At 35.2% G+C, this 20,575-nt stretch overlaps 1 protein-coding gene across 1 annotated transcript; it reads right to left on the bottom strand.

Annotated features, from left to right (window-relative positions):
- Positions 1–500: 500 nt before the first annotated feature.
- LOC104226206 (uncharacterized) lies at positions 501–7,981 on the bottom strand. Its single transcript, XM_009778124.2, has 8 exons — positions 7,835–7,981; positions 6,992–7,454; positions 5,726–5,811; positions 2,317–2,612; positions 1,885–2,080; positions 1,017–1,238; positions 817–941; positions 501–742 (listed from the first exon to the last, which is right to left on the bottom strand). Exons 1-8 carry the CDS (start codon positions 7,855–7,857, stop codon positions 696–698), a joined length of 1,458 nt encoding a protein of 485 aa, XP_009776426.1. The 5' UTR covers positions 7,858–7,981; the 3' UTR covers positions 501–695.
- Positions 7,982–20,575: the final 12,594 nt, after the last annotated feature.

Below are 20,575 nucleotides of genomic sequence, written 5' to 3'. Positions count from 1 at the left end.
GCATAAAGACAAAATTGCTCTCCACAAACCTTTTCCAACACCTTTTATTCCAACACATGTGAAGGGTATTTTTGTAAAGAAATAATTTCTTAAAAAGATTATGCAATACATATTATTTTTAATACACTAAACCAAACAATTAAGAAATAATCCTAGTATAACTAATCTCAGCATTACTAATCTCAGCACTATTAATACACTCTATTCAGTACTCTTCTTATACACCCTACCAAACGACCCCTACAAGTAGAGGCGGATACAGTGGATCTGTACCAAGTTCGGGTTCATTTGAACCACAATGCAGAGCATAAATTTAAGTGTAAGAATCTACTAAAATTACAACATATAATAGATATGAACCTACGACTTTAAAAATACATCAGATCACTACAAGGAACCTTAAAGATTGAACTCATATAACTTAAACTATATCCGCCTAGCACGTAAAAGTTATTGATTTTAGGGGCGTAACAAAAGAGAAGGGAAGTCTCGGTCAATAGTGCTGGCAATGGAGATAGAGTTCAACTTTAAAATGGGAATTTACAACTGATACTATCATCCCCAACTAATTAATCAGTCAATACAGGAACTAGGACGTTCAAGGTATACAGGGAAACCAAGAACTTATGCAACAAAACTTGAACTATAAGAAGAAAAAAAAAACAAATAATTGCGCTATCAGAATACAAAACATGCTACTCTTCTCTGAACACTCCCCACAGATAATGCTTTCCTTGAAATCCTGCAAAGCAATTAATTCAGTAAAACCAAAAGTTGGAAATGAGTAATAACTCTTCATAAATAGAAGTGACTCACTCCAGTGACGCCGAGGCAGGTCCATAGAAGTGAAAACCAAGAGCTCAGCATTTTTCACAACGGTTCTCATGGCAAGTCTTTGATGAATCATCTCATCAACCAGGTCATCAAATTTCGCGACGTCTCTGGAGTAACAAAGTTGAATATTAGACTTAACTTTGATACGATCGAGTTATAAGAGAAGATGGTAAAAGACTGACCTTGCATCTTTTGGGAAAAAATATAGGGCAATAATATCATCGCTTGGTTCTGATCTCAGAAAATTCTTAGGCCAAACAATGGATTTTGGGACAATTTCTAGCTGAAGTGTTGAGGGAAAGAAACATGCTTCGTCATACACCTTTTTGCATGCTCTACTTGATATGCGAGCTACAATTCCATCCAATGTACCATGATCGCCATTTAGTATGTTAAAACTTCCACTGCAAGTAGATTAAGACGATAAACGTGAGTCTAGAAAGGTCAGACTCTTGTATAGGTGTTGTCCTGATTGAAATCGAAATACACCATCATAGGCTCTGCCAAAATTCTTCCGATCTACCTTTTGTCCATACATTTTGTTTTAAAAATTTGAAACAATATTTGGTATGGAATTTGAAGTTTGAAAAACATGTTTTAGGAGTTTTTCAAGTTGCACTCACAAAACTTTAGCTGTGTTTTCGTGTCTAAACACAACAACTTCCAAATATCCTTTTTCAACTTAACTTCATAATATTACCTTTTTTCTCAAATATCAACCAATTCATGTCCAAATGCCTAAATTTATCCCATTAATGTTAATGTACCTTCTATCCCAATCAAATAACAACTTTTTTTTCTTTTTAAGTCGAGCAAGAACAATGTCTAACTTCCTGAAGAGCATATACAAAAGATTCATATCCCCGTTTCCTACCCCCTTTTAAACAATTATGGCCACAAAAATAAGTACGGTAGCTTCAGTTAATTAATTGAAAGTTCAAATATTTTTACTCCATTCCTTTGGTTTTGTTATTTTCTTCAATTTTTTCTTTCAGACCAGTAATCAAACACAAAAATTGTGATTGCAAATGCAGAAAATGTAACTCTAACCTCCATGTAGGATTAATTACTGGCTCGGCACATTGATGAGATTCCGGCAATAAAGCATATTGCAGATAATCCGTGGTTGATTGATGAACATCTCCAGAAAAAATGTTACTGCAGTTTCCTTGGTACTTATTTCCTCCAAGATTTAATTTTCCACCATGGTTGCTTTGGGAAATGTTCATAATTCCATTCTTCATGTCTGTGCAATCAGTCACCAAAAGTGAGAGATCAGTTGAAAGAGTAACGTTTCTGTTCTATACAAATTCTAGATTGGACAAAATCACAATTAAGTTATATTAGATTGCTCTGTCGGGCAGGGTTTTGTGGCACAACACGGACGCAATGGATGATTTTGATGTTTATGCGCTTCCTTGTTTGCCCATGCTTGAATAAATAAAAAAACTTAGACCTTACAACACTGCTTAAATGAAATACCTTTGTTTACATCAAGCGGAGAGCCGTAATCCACGACATCAGACAAGCCAGTCAGAGGTTTCAGCTCCTTAGCTGGATTTATTTCAAGAATATCTTCCATTGCTTCATGGATACACTCATCTCCTAGAGTAGGGTTTACCTTTCTTTTCAATTTTGGTCCCACATTTGCTTCAACACCGCTAGACGAGAACAAATTTGATCTGATACCAGCACATTCTTGACATTCCCGTGACTTACAATCCTCACAAACCCAATGAATGAAGTTGAAACTTCTTGGCAACTTATCCAGGCAGTAGCTAAGGGCAAAGAAATAACAGGAAAATAAGTTCAAACATTGTGTCTAAACTATCTTCACTTAGACTTGGTAAAGTTAACGCTTACACAGAAACCAAAAGGTTAGCTAGAAAGTACTTGGTGAAAACCACTATTTTTTGGTTAAGTTACTCCAATGATAGTCCATAACAACCAAAAATCATCTTGGACCTCAATAAAGAGTAAGCTTTAAAGTTTGTTTGAAGTCAATTTCTCATTTTGTTCTATCAATAATAGAAGCGTATACACTAAAAAAGTTTCTGCTCCCCTTTAATTGAGTGTATAAAAAGCCAAACAAGTTGTTTCATAAATGATATCTTATTTGATTAACAAGTAGTAATAGTTCTGACATGCAAGTTATAAAAAAAAAAAAAGGACAGCCCAGTGCACGAAACATTGCATTCAGGTAGGGTCGGGGAAGAGCCGCACTTCAAGGAGGTGTAATATAGGCAGTATACCCTAATGCAAGCATCAATGGCTGATTTCACGGCTCAAACCCGTGACCTATTGGTCACACGGAGACAACTTTATTGTTGCTCAAGTCTCCCCTTCATGCAAGCTATACTTCATATATTATAAGAAAGTAAATTATCACATGGGGGTCCGTGTTGGAACCAAATAAACAAAACAGAAGAAAAGGCTAGAACGGCATCCAACACTACATCTCTAGAAGTAAATCAACTTTTCTAATATCATTCTCTCCGTTCTCTTTACTTTTTTCGGAGGATCACCAATGCTGACCAACTTACCAATGCACTGCAGTGTGTAAACATTGAACGCAATAAACCAGGGCATCATAGAATCCTCTGTCACCACACTGCAAGCATACATTCATCCGAAAGAATGTAGAACAAGTAGTTATGAAGTACCTACCAAATAATACATCATACCTACTAAATAATGTACATTATACTAATTTGCTCAGTATGACTCGTCAGAACCCTTATTTCCAAAGAAATGAAAGTGGTGATATGGGAATGATCAACTATTTTTCATACAAATGACTATCACAATACAAACTCAGAGCTAACAATAGTTCTCACCTAGTTTGAAGTAATTATCCAGAAACAATGTATTCTCCAATCCAGACATCCTGGCAAGGTTATGGCAGACAGACGTATAGCAAGTATGAGATAATTTCCTATTTTTCTTCCTTACACTATCGAGACTTGAAATGTGAATTAAATCTGAAACTGCCTAGATCGACCTGAGTGTAAGCTTGCGGAATACGATTCTTGCACCCTTTTTAATTTTTTAATTAAAAGGAATTTGAACAGGATGATCCAACTAAAGGAAAGATATACTAATCAAAAAGTAGGTGATAGTAAAACATACCAAGTTAAATCATTGTATCAGCCCTCACATTACTGACAAGAAAAAGCTAGTTAAGAGATTTTTATTAATAAAATTAAAAAGTAATAAAGTGCAACCCATCATTCTCAGAGTTCTAGAATGCCATGTAAACAAGAAGAAACACAAGAACTATTTGGCGCACATACATATTCGAGTTTCCAAGTTTTTTATGTGAAAAAGTTTCTGACCGCATGAATCCAAAAGTTTGAATTGTCACTACTGTAAAATCAAACTGCACCTTTTCATTCTGATTTCCACGGATTTCACCATTTCTAGATATCATGCCAGAGTCAGATCTTGATGCAGTTGGCCCCAAATAAGACGATTTGGAGGAGTCTTGTAATATGTTGTACTTCTGGAGGTTGGACTTCATACAAGAACTACATACTTTTTTTGCCTCTTCATGATTGGGAAGAGCACCTTCATGTCCATTTTTAAGTGCACTCAGCTCGTGTTTACTGCCTATTGCTGGCTCCTGTTTACTGCCTTTTGTTGCAGGAAGCTTATTCACGGTCTTATTAGTAATGTATATCGCAATGCCATCATTGAGTTCATTATCACACCTTTTCTGTCCTACAGGGGTCTCTAATACATTTTCAAGGACAGAGTCTCCATTACTTCTTCCTCTCTGCAATTAGCCCGACCATATATAATCGGCAAAATACAAAATTGGCTGCTCGGCCGAAACTAGTTGCATCTGCTAGCTAAAAGTGTATAAAATATGTGTTTTTTGTATATAATACACATACATACAAAAAAAATATATTTTGTTGTCTATTATTTTTGGGAGCGGCTAATAATATACATTTCTCGATATAATCCACACTAAATAGGTCAAGAGATCAATCCTTTTACTTTTGCAGTGAATAACAACAGAACCACAACTCAAAATATATAAATTAAATAAGGGGCTAAACAACTTTACCACCTCAAGAATGAAGAGCACCACAAGACACAAATAGATCTCCTCAAACAAATAGTAATTTTAATACCAACTTACTACAATACGACCATCCCCGCTTAGGATTTCAACTATGTACTTACCCTCATTATTTTAAAAGATAATTTCTAAAGCTCTTATCAATTTGCAAATGATATAGCTTACAGAAACCTTAATGCCCATAATATTAATCCATTATCTCTCCTTGTCACCTGCCATGTACATTTTCTAATGAACTAATTAATAAAAGACATGTATTTATATTAGTTCTTAGAGTTCATTTTTAGATACTAATATATCCTTGGGACAGCAATCTCAAAGGCATGAGTAGCAGTTCCTGAACTAGTATCATTCTGTTAAGAGCTTAGTATCAAGGTATACCCATAATAATGGTGCGACATGGAGAAATGAGAACAAATAACAGCTTGTAAGGCCGAAATGGCAGAAGACACAAACTTCAAATAAATGAGTCTATCGTAATGATCAAACTTTCTTTCCAATTGCTTAACTAACTAAGCCATTTTTTTGCCTATTGACAAGAGATTCTTGTTTTAGCCTTCTCATATATGGAATTTCCCTTATTTCTTCCGGTACTTCATAATGGAATTTAGACCATCTCCAGTTTGTATCTTAAAATCTCGTTTCACTTATATTTCAGGTATGACCTCACCTACTTGTACACCTTCTCAACTTGCTCGAAATCTCCTCCATAATTCAGGTTTCTTGGTCTTATTTTTATTCTCCCCTTCAAGGAGAAAAAAAGAAAAAGTAGAGAGAACAGAATTCCTAACACTTCGAACTTACCCATGAGTAGCAACATTCTTGCTCTCAATGCAGTAACCAGAGATGCTAGAACATCCTTTCTCACCGGAATGCACATCGATTGTCATCTACAAATATTTTCACATAGCATTGCAATTAGATGTTGACAATTGATATAAAAGAAGATTAACTAAACTGTCAATACCCAGATCACTTCACATTGCAATCAAGTATATCATCCTCAAAGCCGTGAAGAAAACTCGCTTCACACATAACAACAGTGCTAACCGTTAGACAACGTGAAGATCAAACAAATGAACAAAGTTTTCTGGTTAAAACTGAGATGTTTAACATGGATGAGTTAGGATCACATCCTATCTAGCCAAAATGTGGTTCTATAACATGACGACATGACTCAAATTTCAAACACCAGAGTGAGTACGAGAAACATGTTAAATAGAAACGTGTCTGATTTCTCAAATTCCGGTTCTATAAATAACTCTAGGAAGAGGATATAAATATAAGAAAAAGAATTAAAGAAATGCATGCATTTCCCTGAGATAGCTATCACCTCTATCATTAAAAGAGATGAACAGGGTAAAAGAGAGCCCAATCTATGCCAACTCTTGATAATGAAAAAGCAGAAGAATGTGAAGAAAAATATAACAAAATCACTACCATGTCGATATCATTGAAATATTTGGCTGATTTATTGTCAAATAAAGGAATCAAAATTGTCATATTCTACTTAATTAGAATGTCTTCATGAAGTTGTTCATTCTTAACCATCGTTGTTGCATTCTTAACTATGATACTCCAAGTTGCAAAAGACAACAGTGGAAACAACCACATTGCTACTAGTTAACATCAAGCTCAAGATTGAATTCCTTTCCTTTTGTCTAAGTTACAGCCTGATATTCATAGATGTTAAGATCTTGAGATATAATGTCTAGAAAACAATGCTAAAGCCAAGTGCTCAAACTAACAAAAACATGGATAAATGCACCCAAATTTAGATCTTAGGTCAGAATTTAAGTTGGCAATATTCAAGGGAACAAAACAAACAACAGTAAAGTCCTTACAACCTAGATTATTTAAAATAACTTAAAGCTCATGGTGATACATATTCCTACATTTTAGTATGACACCAAATCAATGAAGCAGAAATAAAAGACACAACATAGTAGTTCAAACATGTTATTTTTTTCATGAAACACTATTAACGGTAGGTTTCGCTAAATTGTTCCCTGCACATTGTATAAGCATAAGTGAATTTCATTTCTGGAGCATAACATAAGCATCACAAACCTCACTGTGGGTTGATGTGATAGTAGAAACGCAGTCCAGATTAGATGGCGCAGACAAAGACATGTTTGGAGAGATATAATTCGGCAAATTAAGACGGGCCCTCGAGCCATACATTGATATTGCAACTTCATCATAAGCAAGGGCAGCATCAAGAGCAGTAGAAAATGTACCCAACCAAATTCTGCTGCCCCTGTTTGGCTCCCTAATTTCAGCAACCCATTTACCCCAAGTTCTCTGCCTCACACCTCTGTACTTACAGTTTTGGTTATCTGGACCTCCTTTACCTTTCATACATCCCTTTTTTGATCCTTTGGCTGGAGCTTTACGCATAGAATCGAGGCTAGTATTCTGTTCTTTCCACCTAGCAAGTAAATTTCTTGATGGCATCCTTCCATTCATTGGCTTCTTCATTTCTAGTGGTAGAGATATGCAGTTAAAAAACTGAACATCCGAGCTTGTAACGCTATACCAAAAATGCTGATTATATTATCAGAAAAAGAGGAAAATATATGCAGTATGCAAATTTTAAATGAGTATCCAGTGATCTAAACAATTATGACCAAAATCAATTTGTGATGCAAATGACTTGAGAGTAAATTTTGACATAGCCAATTCAGTAATTCCAAATTCAGTAAGAAAAGCTTTTTCTCTGATAAACAAAAGAAAATCAATATGATTATTAATAGAAAACCACTACTCCAAAAGTGTCTATGGAATTCCTTTCTATGATAAAGCAAAGAAAGGAAAGAGCAAAATGAAAGTCTAATTCTTCTGGTGGCTGGAGTTCCTCAGAAATTAATTCTAAAAAAAAACAAAAAAAATACTGATCAAAACTCAAGAAACCTTTCGTGGATAATAGTGGACATCGGGAATAATTCTGGAAGTGATTTGCTGAAGACTTTGTATTGTTGGAAGAGAAGGCGGTCGGTGGGGGAAACAACTGCTTGTACTTTTGTGATTCATTAACGACAAATAACCAAGATTTTTACTCATGGAAGGTTGTATGGCAGTAAAATTTTAACTACTTTTATCCCCTTGTCTCTTCGAGTCCAAGCTCAATTTTGGATATTTTAAATTCAAACACTTATACCATATATATATATATTAGGAACACTCTTAGTGAGTTCTTTTTTTGCCTTTAAAAATAAAGTTTACCTTGAGCAAAATGGTCATTTAATTATTTTTCTAATATTTAAAAATAACCAATAAATCTCTACTATTTAAGAATAGTCATCTAATTATTTCCTAATTAATCATTCCGGTAATATTACAATCTAGAAATAAAATTCGTACACAACATACTAGGAAAACTTTCCATCCAAATTGCACACTAGGAAAGGTTTTCGTTCAACTTCATTTATATTTAGTCTCCTTTAGGTTTCATTGTCAAAACATTTATTGTTCTAGGTTTTTCTTTCTTTGAGCAAAAAGTTTTTCTATTAGTTAAATTTTGCATGCATGTATTTATATTAATAATTGAATGTTGCATTCAATTTGTAAACTTAGTTGCATTCACGTAAAGAGTTTCAGGTCCTCTTTCTTTGAAAAAAAGAATTGTAGTAATAATTGATTTTTGCATAAACTTGTATGTATTAGGAGTTGAATTTTACATTCACATATTTGTAAACTTTATATTAGTAGGGTGAGCACGTAATTTTTTTTTTTGATGAAAATACTACTACAAAAATTCACAAAGATAGATTTTTTCTTATTGTTTTGATTTTATAGAATTTTAGGAATTCCTCTTTAAATTGTTTGTTTGCATTTAGTTGCATATTTAATATTTTAAAATCAAAAAAAAAATACCACAAAAATATCTAAATCTTCATTGCATAGCATTTTAGGTTTTTATTTGCATTTAGGATTTAATTACGTTAATTAATAATAAAAAATCACAAAAAATGCATTGGTCATTTTTACATTTTTAGTTTTAGTTTTAATTTGGTAATTTCGTTTCATTAATGTTAAGTTGATTAATTAGTAAAGTAGGTTTAATATTGTTGAAAATTAACTTTAAGTTAGGATTTTAATTAGAAAGAAAAGAAACAAACAAAGGAAAAGGGGAAAAGGTTACTTTTGACTCTAATTCGGACTAGGCTAATTTTCTTGACCCAATTGCCTTAAATTCCCATAATCTGCCCCGGCCCAGTACCATGCCCGACCCGCCTGGCCCAGACCCCCTTTTCATTAAAACACCTTATCCCTAATTCCCAAAATGCAGATACATATATACCCCTTCCCCTTTAAACAAAAAATCCTAGCCACTCTAATCCTTTCATCTTCTCAAGACAGCCGTCCCTCCCTCTTCTTCCTCAAGAGAAACACATGGAAGTTTCATATTACACTCAAATCACAAGACCATATAGCCAATCCACCACCCAAACACCTCTATTTTCTCCTTAAATAGGTACTACTGTTGCCCCATTTTTAAACCATAAAAACAGCCTAAAAGCCCATACCGTTGCCCGTCCTAGTCCGTCGCCCCACAGACGCAACGCAGAAACACTCTACAATTAAAAAAGATCTAAAAAAATCTTTTAAAAAAAAGTTTCGAACAAAAAAAAAAAGGGAAGTCGGAATTTAAGGGACTAGCTTCGACTTCTTCTGGTTTTTGGTATCGATTCTCTGGGTTTGCTGAGGAGTTTCGTTCTTGTTCCTTTTCTCTGCTGATGTTTGAACTTTAATCCTGTATTTCAGACTTTTATTTGGTCGGTTCCTCCCGATTTCCTATTGTCAGGTGTGTCAGATTCTTGTGTAGTTATCTACCAAATCTATAAAATAAAATTCTGAATTGTTTGGTGTTATATATTGATATGTTCTCGGTTTTGACTGAAACTTTGTCATGGATAAAATTGTTATTGGTTCTTATTTGTTTCAAAATTAATCTTGCGAATCGTGTGCTTCTACCATCACTATCTTGAGTTTTTGATTTAGGCAATAATGAATTATTTGGGTATTTTCAACATAATTATGCCAAAATTGGTCTGTCCTTTTCTAGTAGTTAGTGTTTCACTAAGAGCATTAATTAAGAGTTTGTTATTTGTATAATTTTGTTCAGATGTTGTTTGGATAGATTTTTCTTAAAAGAAAAAATAGACTTAATGGTCTCAATTGCCGAATGAATTTGTTGAGTAAGCATCTTGCCGTTTTGTAATGTTTGCTTTGCAAAACTTCAGTTATCACTTGTGTGTTGAAAAACTGCATATATAGTTTACACCCATGACATGTGTTTTAGCTATGTTAAGCTATTTTGTTCATTGTGCATTCATTTTCTTCTATTCTTATAAGATGGATGTGTTAGCGCCTATTAGGTAATTCCTAAAATATGGATGGCGAAGCTTGAAGGTCAGTCTCTTTGAACTTGTCCAGTTAGTTTCAAATTATTGGGTTTTAAATGGAGAAAGATATGTGTCTTAGGCTGTGATGTAAGAAGTGACGAGGCACTCTTTCCTTTGCTTTGATGGTATAGGACAAATTTCTGGATCGTGAGTTCTTATATTTTGAAAGTTCTCATAGGTATCTACACAGAGTGTATTTTGTTTATGCATTAATTTTGTCCTCTTGTCAAGTTTAAAGTGAAAGTTGATTAAGGTTTTAGTGGTGCTGAATGCACAATTGTTGACAGGTCGTAGGGATTTGAATTTGTTAATGAATCAATAGCTAACCCATTTTCTACAAATGACTTCCATAATCTATGGCCTCAAATAATCTCAAACTTAGGAAAGATCAACTTATAAATATGCGCAGAATGCTTTAGGCGCGTTTTTAATCTATTATCGTGATTATGTATACGTTCTCATGACATAATTATGATCCCAAAAAATAAAATCAAGGTACGCATTCGCATGACTTTGGCCAAAAATAATCTTCATAATTAATAAAACGTGATTAATTGTGTACACGTATGCATGATATGATATGATTTTAGCATCCCAAATAAAATGGATTCACGCACAGATGATCCATTTCAAAGATGACTCCATAAAAAGTAAAGGTACTTAGGTTCTAAAAATACTTAATTAAACAATTAATTAAGCTAGGTATGATTAAAAATGATTGTGCTAAAACCACGGAATTCGGGAGTGCCTTGCACCTTCTCCCGGGTTAACAGAATTCCTTACCCGGTTTTCTGTGTTCGCAGACTATAAATAGAGTCAATTTTCTCGATTTAAGATTTTAAAATAAACCTGTGACTTGGAACATCGTATAATTATTCCAAGTGACGATTCTGAATTAATAAATAATTCCATTTCAATTAATGTCACTTTAATTGAAAAAATTCCTTATCCCCTCGGGAAAAAAGAGGTGTGACAGCTTTGGCAATTCTGTTGGGGATCAAATCCATAATCTCTAGTTCAAGGTTCAGAATTCAAGCTTGTAATGTAATCTGTACTTGCTTTATTGATTATTGATATTACTGTGTTTGTGGGCCTAATGTGTTAATTGTCGCTTACTTACCGCTTTGATATTATTTGAATTGTATTAAATTGTCTTCTTACGCCTCCTTTCTGAGTCTTCTAAAAATATGATGCACACGTACGCGTGGCCCACTTTTCTGTTAGAGGTCATACCAAATAGAACGAGGATGGATCAGCAACTAAGCTGGGTAGACTTTCGTGCTCCCGGTACATTGCCCCCACCTCGACTCAAGTTGTCCGCTTGGATAAGCCATGTCTAAACCCCCCCCCCCCCCGAGGATTTTAAACCTAGAATAACATAGCCTCATACCGGATCCCTAGTAGAAATATTTTTTTGCATCACGTGCATTTGACTTTGACAGGGGTTGGATCCGTCTAGGACAGATGTACCCGAAATAAAAGACCATCCTAATGCATCCTACGTGCTATTTGTGCATTTATTTGTTTCGACTTGTATGTTGATCAGCTAAGAAAAGAAAATCAAATAAAAAACCAACAGTGAAGTATGAGAGAGGAATTTGCCCGGTTCTGAAAACATCGGGATTTGGAAAAGTCCGAAACTCTTGAAAAAAAAATGAAAAGATAAATTAAAAAAAGAGTCATTTCAAATGAGTCAAAATCATATTTTTCCGGTTGTGTCAAAACTGCGCAGGTTTGATTCTCACCGGATGTGAGATACGTAAGCAAACCTCATCGGTTTTGACCCCAATTTTTAAAAGTCCAAAAAAATATTTTTCTTTAATTCCTTCTTTAGAAGTCTTTCCTTAAAAAAATCCCAAATAAAAAAATTTTAAACCCAAAAATATTTTCTTTGTAGAATTCTTTTACTCGAACAAAGAAAACAAATCAAATCAAAATCCAAAAAAAAAAATTATCTTTTTTTAGAAGTCTTTTTCCAAAAAATTCAAAAAATAAATAAATTAAAAATCCTAAAAAATATTTTCTTTCTTCTTCAGCAAGAAAATATATTCTTTTTCTAAACGCTTTCATGGTCTGAGTGTTATAAAAAAAGAGTTAGTTTATTTACTTCATTCCTGACTTTCCTGAACTACGTAATGATTTGATTCATGTTGTGAGCACGTGATTTTCGCCATATATGAAAATCACTCCCAAAAATTCAAAATAAAACAATTTTCCTTTGTGTGCAATGTTTGTATTTTTGTGGTATTTTTGTATAATTATTTGTATTTTTGTCTGTGCATGTTTATTTGTTTAAATTAATAAAAATATAAAATATGTCGCATTTTCATTTAGTATTTATTTAAGTTTGTTTTACAAAAATGAGAAAATCATAAAAAAATAATGTACGTTGCATTTTTAGCATTTAACGTCTAAAATGTGCGATTTTATCGTTAATTGCTATTTAAATGTGCGATAATAGTTATTTGGAATTAATTAGTATTTTGATAAGATAATTTAATTTAGAATTTTAGTTTTATTAACTAGGAAGTAAAAGAAAAAAAAGAAAAAAAAACAAAGAAAATCGGAATTAGGCCTCTTCTTCAATTTTGAACCACATGCCCAAATATACCCAACCTTTCCCGACGACTCGGTCCATTTCAAACCGGGTCGACTCAGTCCATAACCCCAAAGACCCAACACCCTTATTTCCCTATCTTTCATTTCAAAAACAAAACCCTCAAAAATTTCACTGTTGAAAAATCCCATCCGCCCCCTCTCTTACCTTCTTCTTCTTCAAAGCTCCAAGTCCTCTCCCATGGCTGCCCTTCCCCTCGCCCAACGACCACCCCCTCCAGCCCTTCCCCCTCACCCCGTCACACTCACACACACACGTCCACATACACACACATACACAGCACACACACATCAAACATATGAAGCAAACGACCACCCTCGAAGCTCGGCAATGGACGACGCGAAGCAGCTCCCATGGCTGCCCCATCTTCATCTTCTTCGTCTTCACCTTCTTTGTCGTCGTCACGTCGCCGGAAAAGCCTTCGTCGAAACCCAACTCCACCCCGTCGCCCGCTGCTGCTTCTTCTCCTTCACTGTTGCGTTGCATTTTCTTCTCCGTCGCTACTGCTGCTCCATCGTGCTGCTGCTGCGTCTTCTTCTCCAGCTTCACACGGCCATGGCTGCTTTGTTGCTGCTGCTCGATGCTTCTTCTTCTCCAGCTTCGCGCGGCCATGGCTGCTTTGTTGCTGCTGCTTCAGTTCTCGTCGTCGCCAAACACCCCTCCATCGAGCTTCATCTATTGTTTAAGTTTTCGGGCAGATTCGAGTGATTTTGGTGCAATAATTGTCTCCGGACAGATTTGTTTTCATTCAAGTTCTTCGTCGTTTCGATCCGGTTAGTGGGTTTGAGTTTCATTTTGTCCGTATTTTGTTTTGATATTCTCGGATCTAAAATCGGTAAATGTTTGATTCTTGTTTTGTTCGTGTTCGTTTAATTAATTAGTTTTTCAGTTTGTTCATGTGTTTTATTTATTAAAAGAAATTGTTAGTTTAATTTTAATGTTATTAGATTCAAATTGAAATTTAATTAATTAGTTTTTCAGTTTGTTCATGTGTTTTTATTTATTAAAAAAAATTGTTAGTTTAATTTTAATGTTATTAGATTCAAATTGAAATTTAATTAATTATTTCTTCAGTTTGTTTCATGTATTTTTATGTATTTTTTTAGAAATTTTTAATGTTGTTAGATTCAAGTTGAAATTCAATTAATTATTTCTTCTTCGGTTGTTTTTATTCGTTTAAAAGAATTTAGTTGTAATATAGAAATATGTCAGTTTAGTCGCTTGAATCATCCATGTTTGTTGTTTAATATAGATTTAATTCATGTTCATTTTCTGTTTGAAGTTCGTTTTTAATCTAGTGATTTAATGTGAGTTTATGTTTTGGTTTTTAATTTTGATTTAGTTTGAATCATGTATCTTTGTTGTAATTTTGTTGGATTTAATTTGAAGATCAATTGATTATTTGAGTTTAGTGATTTGAATCTGTTTATTTATTTTGTTTAAGTTTAATTTGAATTTGAGCTCATGCTTTGAATATATTTGTTTGTTATTGTTGGTGAATCTGAAAATAGGTTTGTTGTTTAAAAAAAAAACATTGTTCAGTCAAAATAATTCAAATTGTTTCTTTGTTGTTCATCATTTAGTTTGAATTTGTTCAGAAAATTTGATTAGGAATTGGTTATAGTTGCTATATTTTGGTTAGAATTGATTAGCTGAATTGGTTATAGCTGACGGGTTAGATTGGTAAAATGCAGTATTTTCAGGGGTAAAATGGTAATTTCAGTAAGGACGGAGGGGTATTTTTGGAATTAAAAATCTGAACAATTATTTATTTTGAGTGCTTTGTTCATTAAGATTAAATAATTTCTTTTAATAATATTAAAATAGTACATGGTGGGGGACAAGACATAATGGTGGGGAATAATGCATTTGTTTAATATAAGCATGGGGAAAAAGATATAATGGTGGGGAATAATGCAATTGTTTAATATAAGCATGGGGAACAAGATATAATGAGGGGAGGATAATGTATTTGTTTAATATAATGGGGGACAAAACATTAGGTAGTAGGGATTAAAAGGGGGATGAGTGGAAGATAGTGGGTTTTTAATTTTTAAAAATTGCTGAAAGATGGTAATAAATAGGGGGACTTGGACAGATTTAAAGAAAGAAGATAGAGAAAAAAAGGAGCTGAAGATTGAAGAGAGAAAAATTTCCGAAAATATTAAGACTTCCAAACATACAAATAAAAACATTCTAGAAATTAAAAGAGATAGTAGTATATACCTGATATACCATTTAAATATTCTGATATACGGATTCAGAAATTAAGGGTTGAACATTAATTAGTCTTTCAAATCTGAAAAGATTCTCTTGGCTTCTGTCCGTTGATTGTTGTCGGTGTTTCTGGATTTTTATCTTGATTTCAAAATCTGTCACTGGTTTCTCGTTGCTGGTTGTTACTGGCTGCTGGGTGTTGTTGTTGTATGCTACTGAATTTCTGTTGATCTCCCTTTTCTTTTGCTTCCAATATCAGGTACACGACTGTAATACTAGCTATTGCAAGCTAATAATGTGGAAGCATGAATACATATGAAGAATGGAATTTTAAAGTGTTGATTTCGCTTTTTCTTCGTTCCTTTTATTGATTGTATTTAGGCTATTTCATGTATTACTGAATAATAATTGGAATAAGAAAAAAAAACATAAGTTAGTCTTTAATGAATCGGTTTGGCAAAACGGGTTAATTCACTAGTTATGAAGGTTTTAAGATTATCAACAGTAAGTTAATCGTGAACAAGTAGCTAAATTTAGCTAAGGCATGAATTTAAACTAAATTTCGTGAATTAGGCATTAAGGCATGATTTGAGTTCAAACAAGATTAGAAGAACGTTTAAGTCTAATAAACTTTCTAATAAGCTTTAGTAATTATGGTTAAATCTAGTTTCAAATAGTTGTGAATAATTAATGTCAATAGTTTTTTTTATAACAATGCGAGTTTTAATCTAACTATATTTGATTCTTCTGAATATTAGTTGTCGAATTTTTATTTTTATTTATAATTTCGAAAATTTTAAGTGAAATTCCTTTTCATCAATATTTGTATTAATCTAGCAATTAGTATGCCATGCTTTCTTAAATAAAATAAAATAAAAAAAGCTCGCAATTAATTAGGATTTCTTTCTTTATTTTAGAGACTAATTTTAATAGAAAAATGTAGTCGCTTTAAGATTTGTCCATTTAAAATAAATGAGATGAGCCTCGCCTAGTAAAATGTATAGATTGCGGGGCCCTCACAAATGTATGCATTAATTATTTAGAACATTGGAGTTGGCCTTCTAGTGAAATTTTACGGCCTTTCCCAAAACAACAATACGCTAGTCGCTTTAGGCGCGTCTTTAACAAATTATTTTCTTAAATATGGGTGTGCATTTATGTAACCCAAATCCAAATCTCAACGGAGTCGAAATGTTTCGATAACCATGGGTGCATTGATTGCGACGTGGTGTGAAATACGTTTTCACAATGTTGCAATTATCCATAAAATAATAACAATAAATAAAAATAATAAAAGCGGCTAAAGGATAAAATTTGCACATAAGTTTTTCCATTTCAGGTTGCTAGTCCTATTTCGGGATTAAAATTGGTGACTTGGGGCACCCTAAATCTCCCAAGTGGCAACTCTGAAATAAATAAACAAATCCCTTTTCGATTGTCCTTTAATTGGAAAAAACTCCTTCACCCCTCGTGGGGACGGAAAAAGGAGGTGTGACAGCTCTGGTGACTCTGCTGGGGAAAAATACTGCTTTACCCAGAACCACCGATTCAGGGTTAGAAATTCGAGCTTGATAAATTGTTGTATTTTGGCTTTATTATATGATATTCTCATATGATCTGTGCTTAATATGCAAAATGATGCTTTTTACTACTTTGATATTATTTGAACTGTACATATAAACTGTGCTGAAACCTTCTCTTCTTACCTCCGGGATGTGCTTACTGGTTAAGACTCCCTATTCTGTTAGTGTCATACCCTAAATAAAAGAGGTTCGGAAAGTTTCTAAGCCGGCTGGCCTTTTGGTTCCCGGAAAGGAGCTCCTTCCTCAACTCGAGTTGTCCGCTCGGGTGCACTGTCTAGAACATAGACTCAGGTTTTGAACATAGAATAACGTGACTACATGCCGGATCCCTAGTATGAACGCTTATTTGCATCACGTTGCATTTGACTTAGGGGACTCAACACAGGGGTTGGGTCCGTATAGGACTAGCAACCTGAAATGGAAAAAGACCATCCTGCTGCATCCTGTTTGTTTTGCACATTTATTTGCTTCAGATCTGCATGTTGACCGGCTTCTGAAATCAAGAATTTTTGAAAAATTGTGAAAAGAAAAAAAAAATAGCAATGTAGGGAGATAACTACTTTTTAGAAAAATAAAACCAATGTCCAAGTAGTATCAAAACCCTGCCAAAATTTTGAAAAATGAAAAAAAAATTTGTTTTTTTGTTAGTTTGATTTATTTGAAAAACAAAAGAAATGAGTCTTGTTTACAAGTTTAGTTTATGTTGGGCGAACTACGCCGGTTTGATTCTCACAGGACGTGAGATACGTAGGTAACCCTCGTCGGGTCCAACCTCCCATTTTGTAAAAATAGAAAAAAAATGTCAAAATTTTAATTTTCTGTCATAGAGTCAGGTGATGCTGTTTTTATCAAAAATAGCTGAATGTTCCCAAAAGGAACGCCGGAAGGCTGACTTTGTATAAACGGCCACTTCTGTCATTTTTTATTTTTTATTATTTATTGGTTAACTCGCACAACCTTAAAATCTTCATCCCTGAAGTGCTGAAAGGTCGTGTTCGGAAGATCTGGTTTTTTAAGGAAAAATGATCAAATCATTTTTTTAGTCAAATAAATTTTCGCTTGTTTGATCTTATTAATAAATGTGCAGAATGAGCACGACTCAAAATGAACCTTTTTCAATCATGAATAAAATCCCCCTCCAATTGCGGCTATGGTGGAATGATTTAGACAAAGAAGGGCATGACGAAATCAAGAAACATCTGAAAGGTCTCACGAGTTTGTTGGATATCAGGCCACGAGGAGATATTATAAGGGCACTGGTCCCCTACTGGGACCTTGCGCACAATGTCTTCCACTTCTCAGACTTTGAACTCACCCCAACTTTAGAGGAAATAGCAGGGTACATCGGCAGTGCTGAGGTTCCGTTGAGGCATAAATACCTGGTTGCTCCAAGAGCCATAGCAGTGCATCGGTTTTTGGACTCGTTAAAGATAGTCAGAACAATCCATAACCCTGATTTGGCAAAAGGTTTTTGCACTTTGAGCTTCATATACCAAAGATACGGCCACATAGGAGGATTCGACAAGCCAGAAAACAAGTTGTGCAGCAAAAGTAACCGTCGAAAGTGGGATGAACATAGACGGGTTGCTTTCATGATAACCTTCTTAGAGCTTTTAGTGTTCCCAAGAAAAGACGGAAATATTGACATAAAGATAGCTGGGGTTGTCAGTACTTTGCTCACTCAAAAGGATAGCACGCTGGCGCCCATGATTGTATCTGATATGTTCCGAGCTCTCACGGCCTACAAAGCCGAAGGAAACTTTTTCGAAGGTTGTAACTTGTTATTGCAAATGTGGATGACCGAACACCTATGTCACCGAGCCCAGTTCCTGAGCCATGGATCTTCTGAAAAGACCTGCATAGAGGAGTTCTACACCAGAATTAATGAGGTCCGCCTACCTGAAGGAGTCTCGGCATAGAACTCATATTTCCGGACCCTCAATGCCAGTCAAATACAGTGGACACTGGGATGGTTACCGATCGACGAAGTCATATACATACCAGCAGCTAGGCCCCATTTTCTCTTGATGGGACTTAAGAGCATTCAACATTATACGCCGTATCGGGTTTTGAGGCAACTTGGGAGGTGTCAGATAGTGCCCAAAGATGAGGATCTAAGCACCCAGGTGATTGAGATCAGTTCCGATGGTCAGTTTCCTGAAGCAAGGGTCTGCCAGATTTGGAGCCAATGTCAATACTTAGAGGCAAATACTTGTGTGCTGAATCAGGCAAGAGGGGAAGTTTCACCTGGATATCAGGCTTGGTACAAAGGGGAAATGTTGTCTGGAAGGCCGGCTAAAAGACCTCACCTTCAAGAATTTGCCAAGTCCTCACAAGAGCAGTGGGACCGGTTAACCAAAGAGCGGGAATATCTTGCCGTAATAGGCAAGCTGAAACAACAGATTAAGGATCTGAAATTTGAGAACAAAGTGCAGGTTGCTGCCGACGAAGGTGAAAAGAACAAACTAGCCAGAGAAAGCGAGATCCTCAAAGCTCAGATCCGGAAGATGAAAATGGATGCCGACAACCAACTGAGAAGCCGGGCTGATAAAAGGTTGATAGCAGGGTTAAGGAATCAGGTCGCTGAAAGCCGAAAGGACTTGGAAAGATCCAAGGCTAGCATAGCAAGAATACGGGCCAGATGGGCAAAAGGTACAGCAGCGCGGAAAAAGCACCTATGGCAAGTGAAAAGGGATTACGAAGGGAGCGTTACAATATTAAGAGAAATAAATTCCACTCTCAGTGATTGGGTCCTTAAACAAGCCCGAGATGCTAGAACAGACAGGGAGCGCTGCTATGATTCAATAACCCGAATGGAAGAGCAAATGAAGAGGTTACAAGATCAGCTCATTGACAACACTCGAGTATTGGGACTAAAGAATCAACGAATAGAACAGTTGTGCATAGAAAGGGATAGAATCAGGGGTAGGATCAATAAGATTGGGCGCTACATCACCACGAAGTGCCTAACATGTGAAGAAATGCCTCGTGATATCCTTTTTGCCTCAGTCATGGGTTATGTCCACCGGATCATGGAGGAATTAAAAAGCTTGCAAAGGGGCCTAGCACCAAAGCCCGCGGAAAGGCCGAACGATGCCTCGCAGGCACCAAAATTCAAGGCTTTAATGTATCCCTGGTTCAAGCCTGCACTTGTTTGTTTTTCAGAGTCTGTTGTCTACCCCTATGTTCTCTTCAAACATTGTTAATAGTGTGGAGTCTGTATTTCGTTTGTTTTCTTTCAAATAACAGTTTGTAATAGCATATTTGGGTAATAGAATGTAAAATTGGGTCTTTATTTTACTCAAGTCACGAACTACGCCTGGTCTGATTCGTGCGGGGTCACGATACGTATGCAATCTCCATAGGATTCGACCGTAATTGAAAAAAAAGAGAAAGAGAGAGAAGAAGAAAAGAGAGGTCCCTGAAACACTCGAAAGAGGCACAAATAAAATAAGTCGGGATGATGCATGCGGTCAGAGCAAAAGCATGTTAGAAATGGTTAACTGCCTAAGAACATTGCATCCCCCAACGTGCAATTACAATATCTGTTAAGACTCTAACACTGACAAGTTTGTTATTTTTCCAATCTATATCAGTTAGTTTGTTAAAGCGTATTGGCACCGTACCATTATCAAACAAGATCAAAAGGGCCCATACCAGGAAGCATGACTGGTTCAGACAACAGTGTTGAGTCGGAAAAGACGGCTAATCAGATGCTGAAGGAAGCCATGGAAAAAATGGAAAAGATGAGGCTGGAAATGAATGAAATGTAGATAGCCTTAGCTAGAGCCCAAAAGGGGCATGAACTACCTGTTACTCCTACTCTCCA

The sequence above is a fragment of the Nicotiana sylvestris genome, chromosome 2, assembly GCF_000393655.2.
Source record: "Nicotiana sylvestris chromosome 2, ASM39365v2, whole genome shotgun sequence".
NCBI classification, from domain to species: domain Eukaryota; kingdom Viridiplantae; phylum Streptophyta; class Magnoliopsida; order Solanales; family Solanaceae; genus Nicotiana; species Nicotiana sylvestris.
The sequence above is the reverse complement of the archived record's forward strand: the minus strand, read 5'-3'. Positions and strand labels throughout refer to the sequence as shown.

What these genes read in the sequence shown, in the direction of transcription:
- LOC104226206 (XM_009778124.2), bottom strand. Translation starts at nt 7,857, where the DNA reads ATGTCCACTATTATCCACGAAAG. An exon ending in TCCGCTTGATGTAAACAAAG is followed by an intron (nt 2,081 to 2,316) that starts GTATTTCATTTA and finishes CTGATTGCACAG; the next exon opens with ACATGAAGAATGGAATTATG. An exon ending in CCTGCCTCGGCGTCACTGGA is followed by an intron (nt 743 to 816) that starts GTGAGTCACTTC and finishes ATTGCTTTGCAG; the next exon opens with GATTTCAAGGAAAGCATTAT.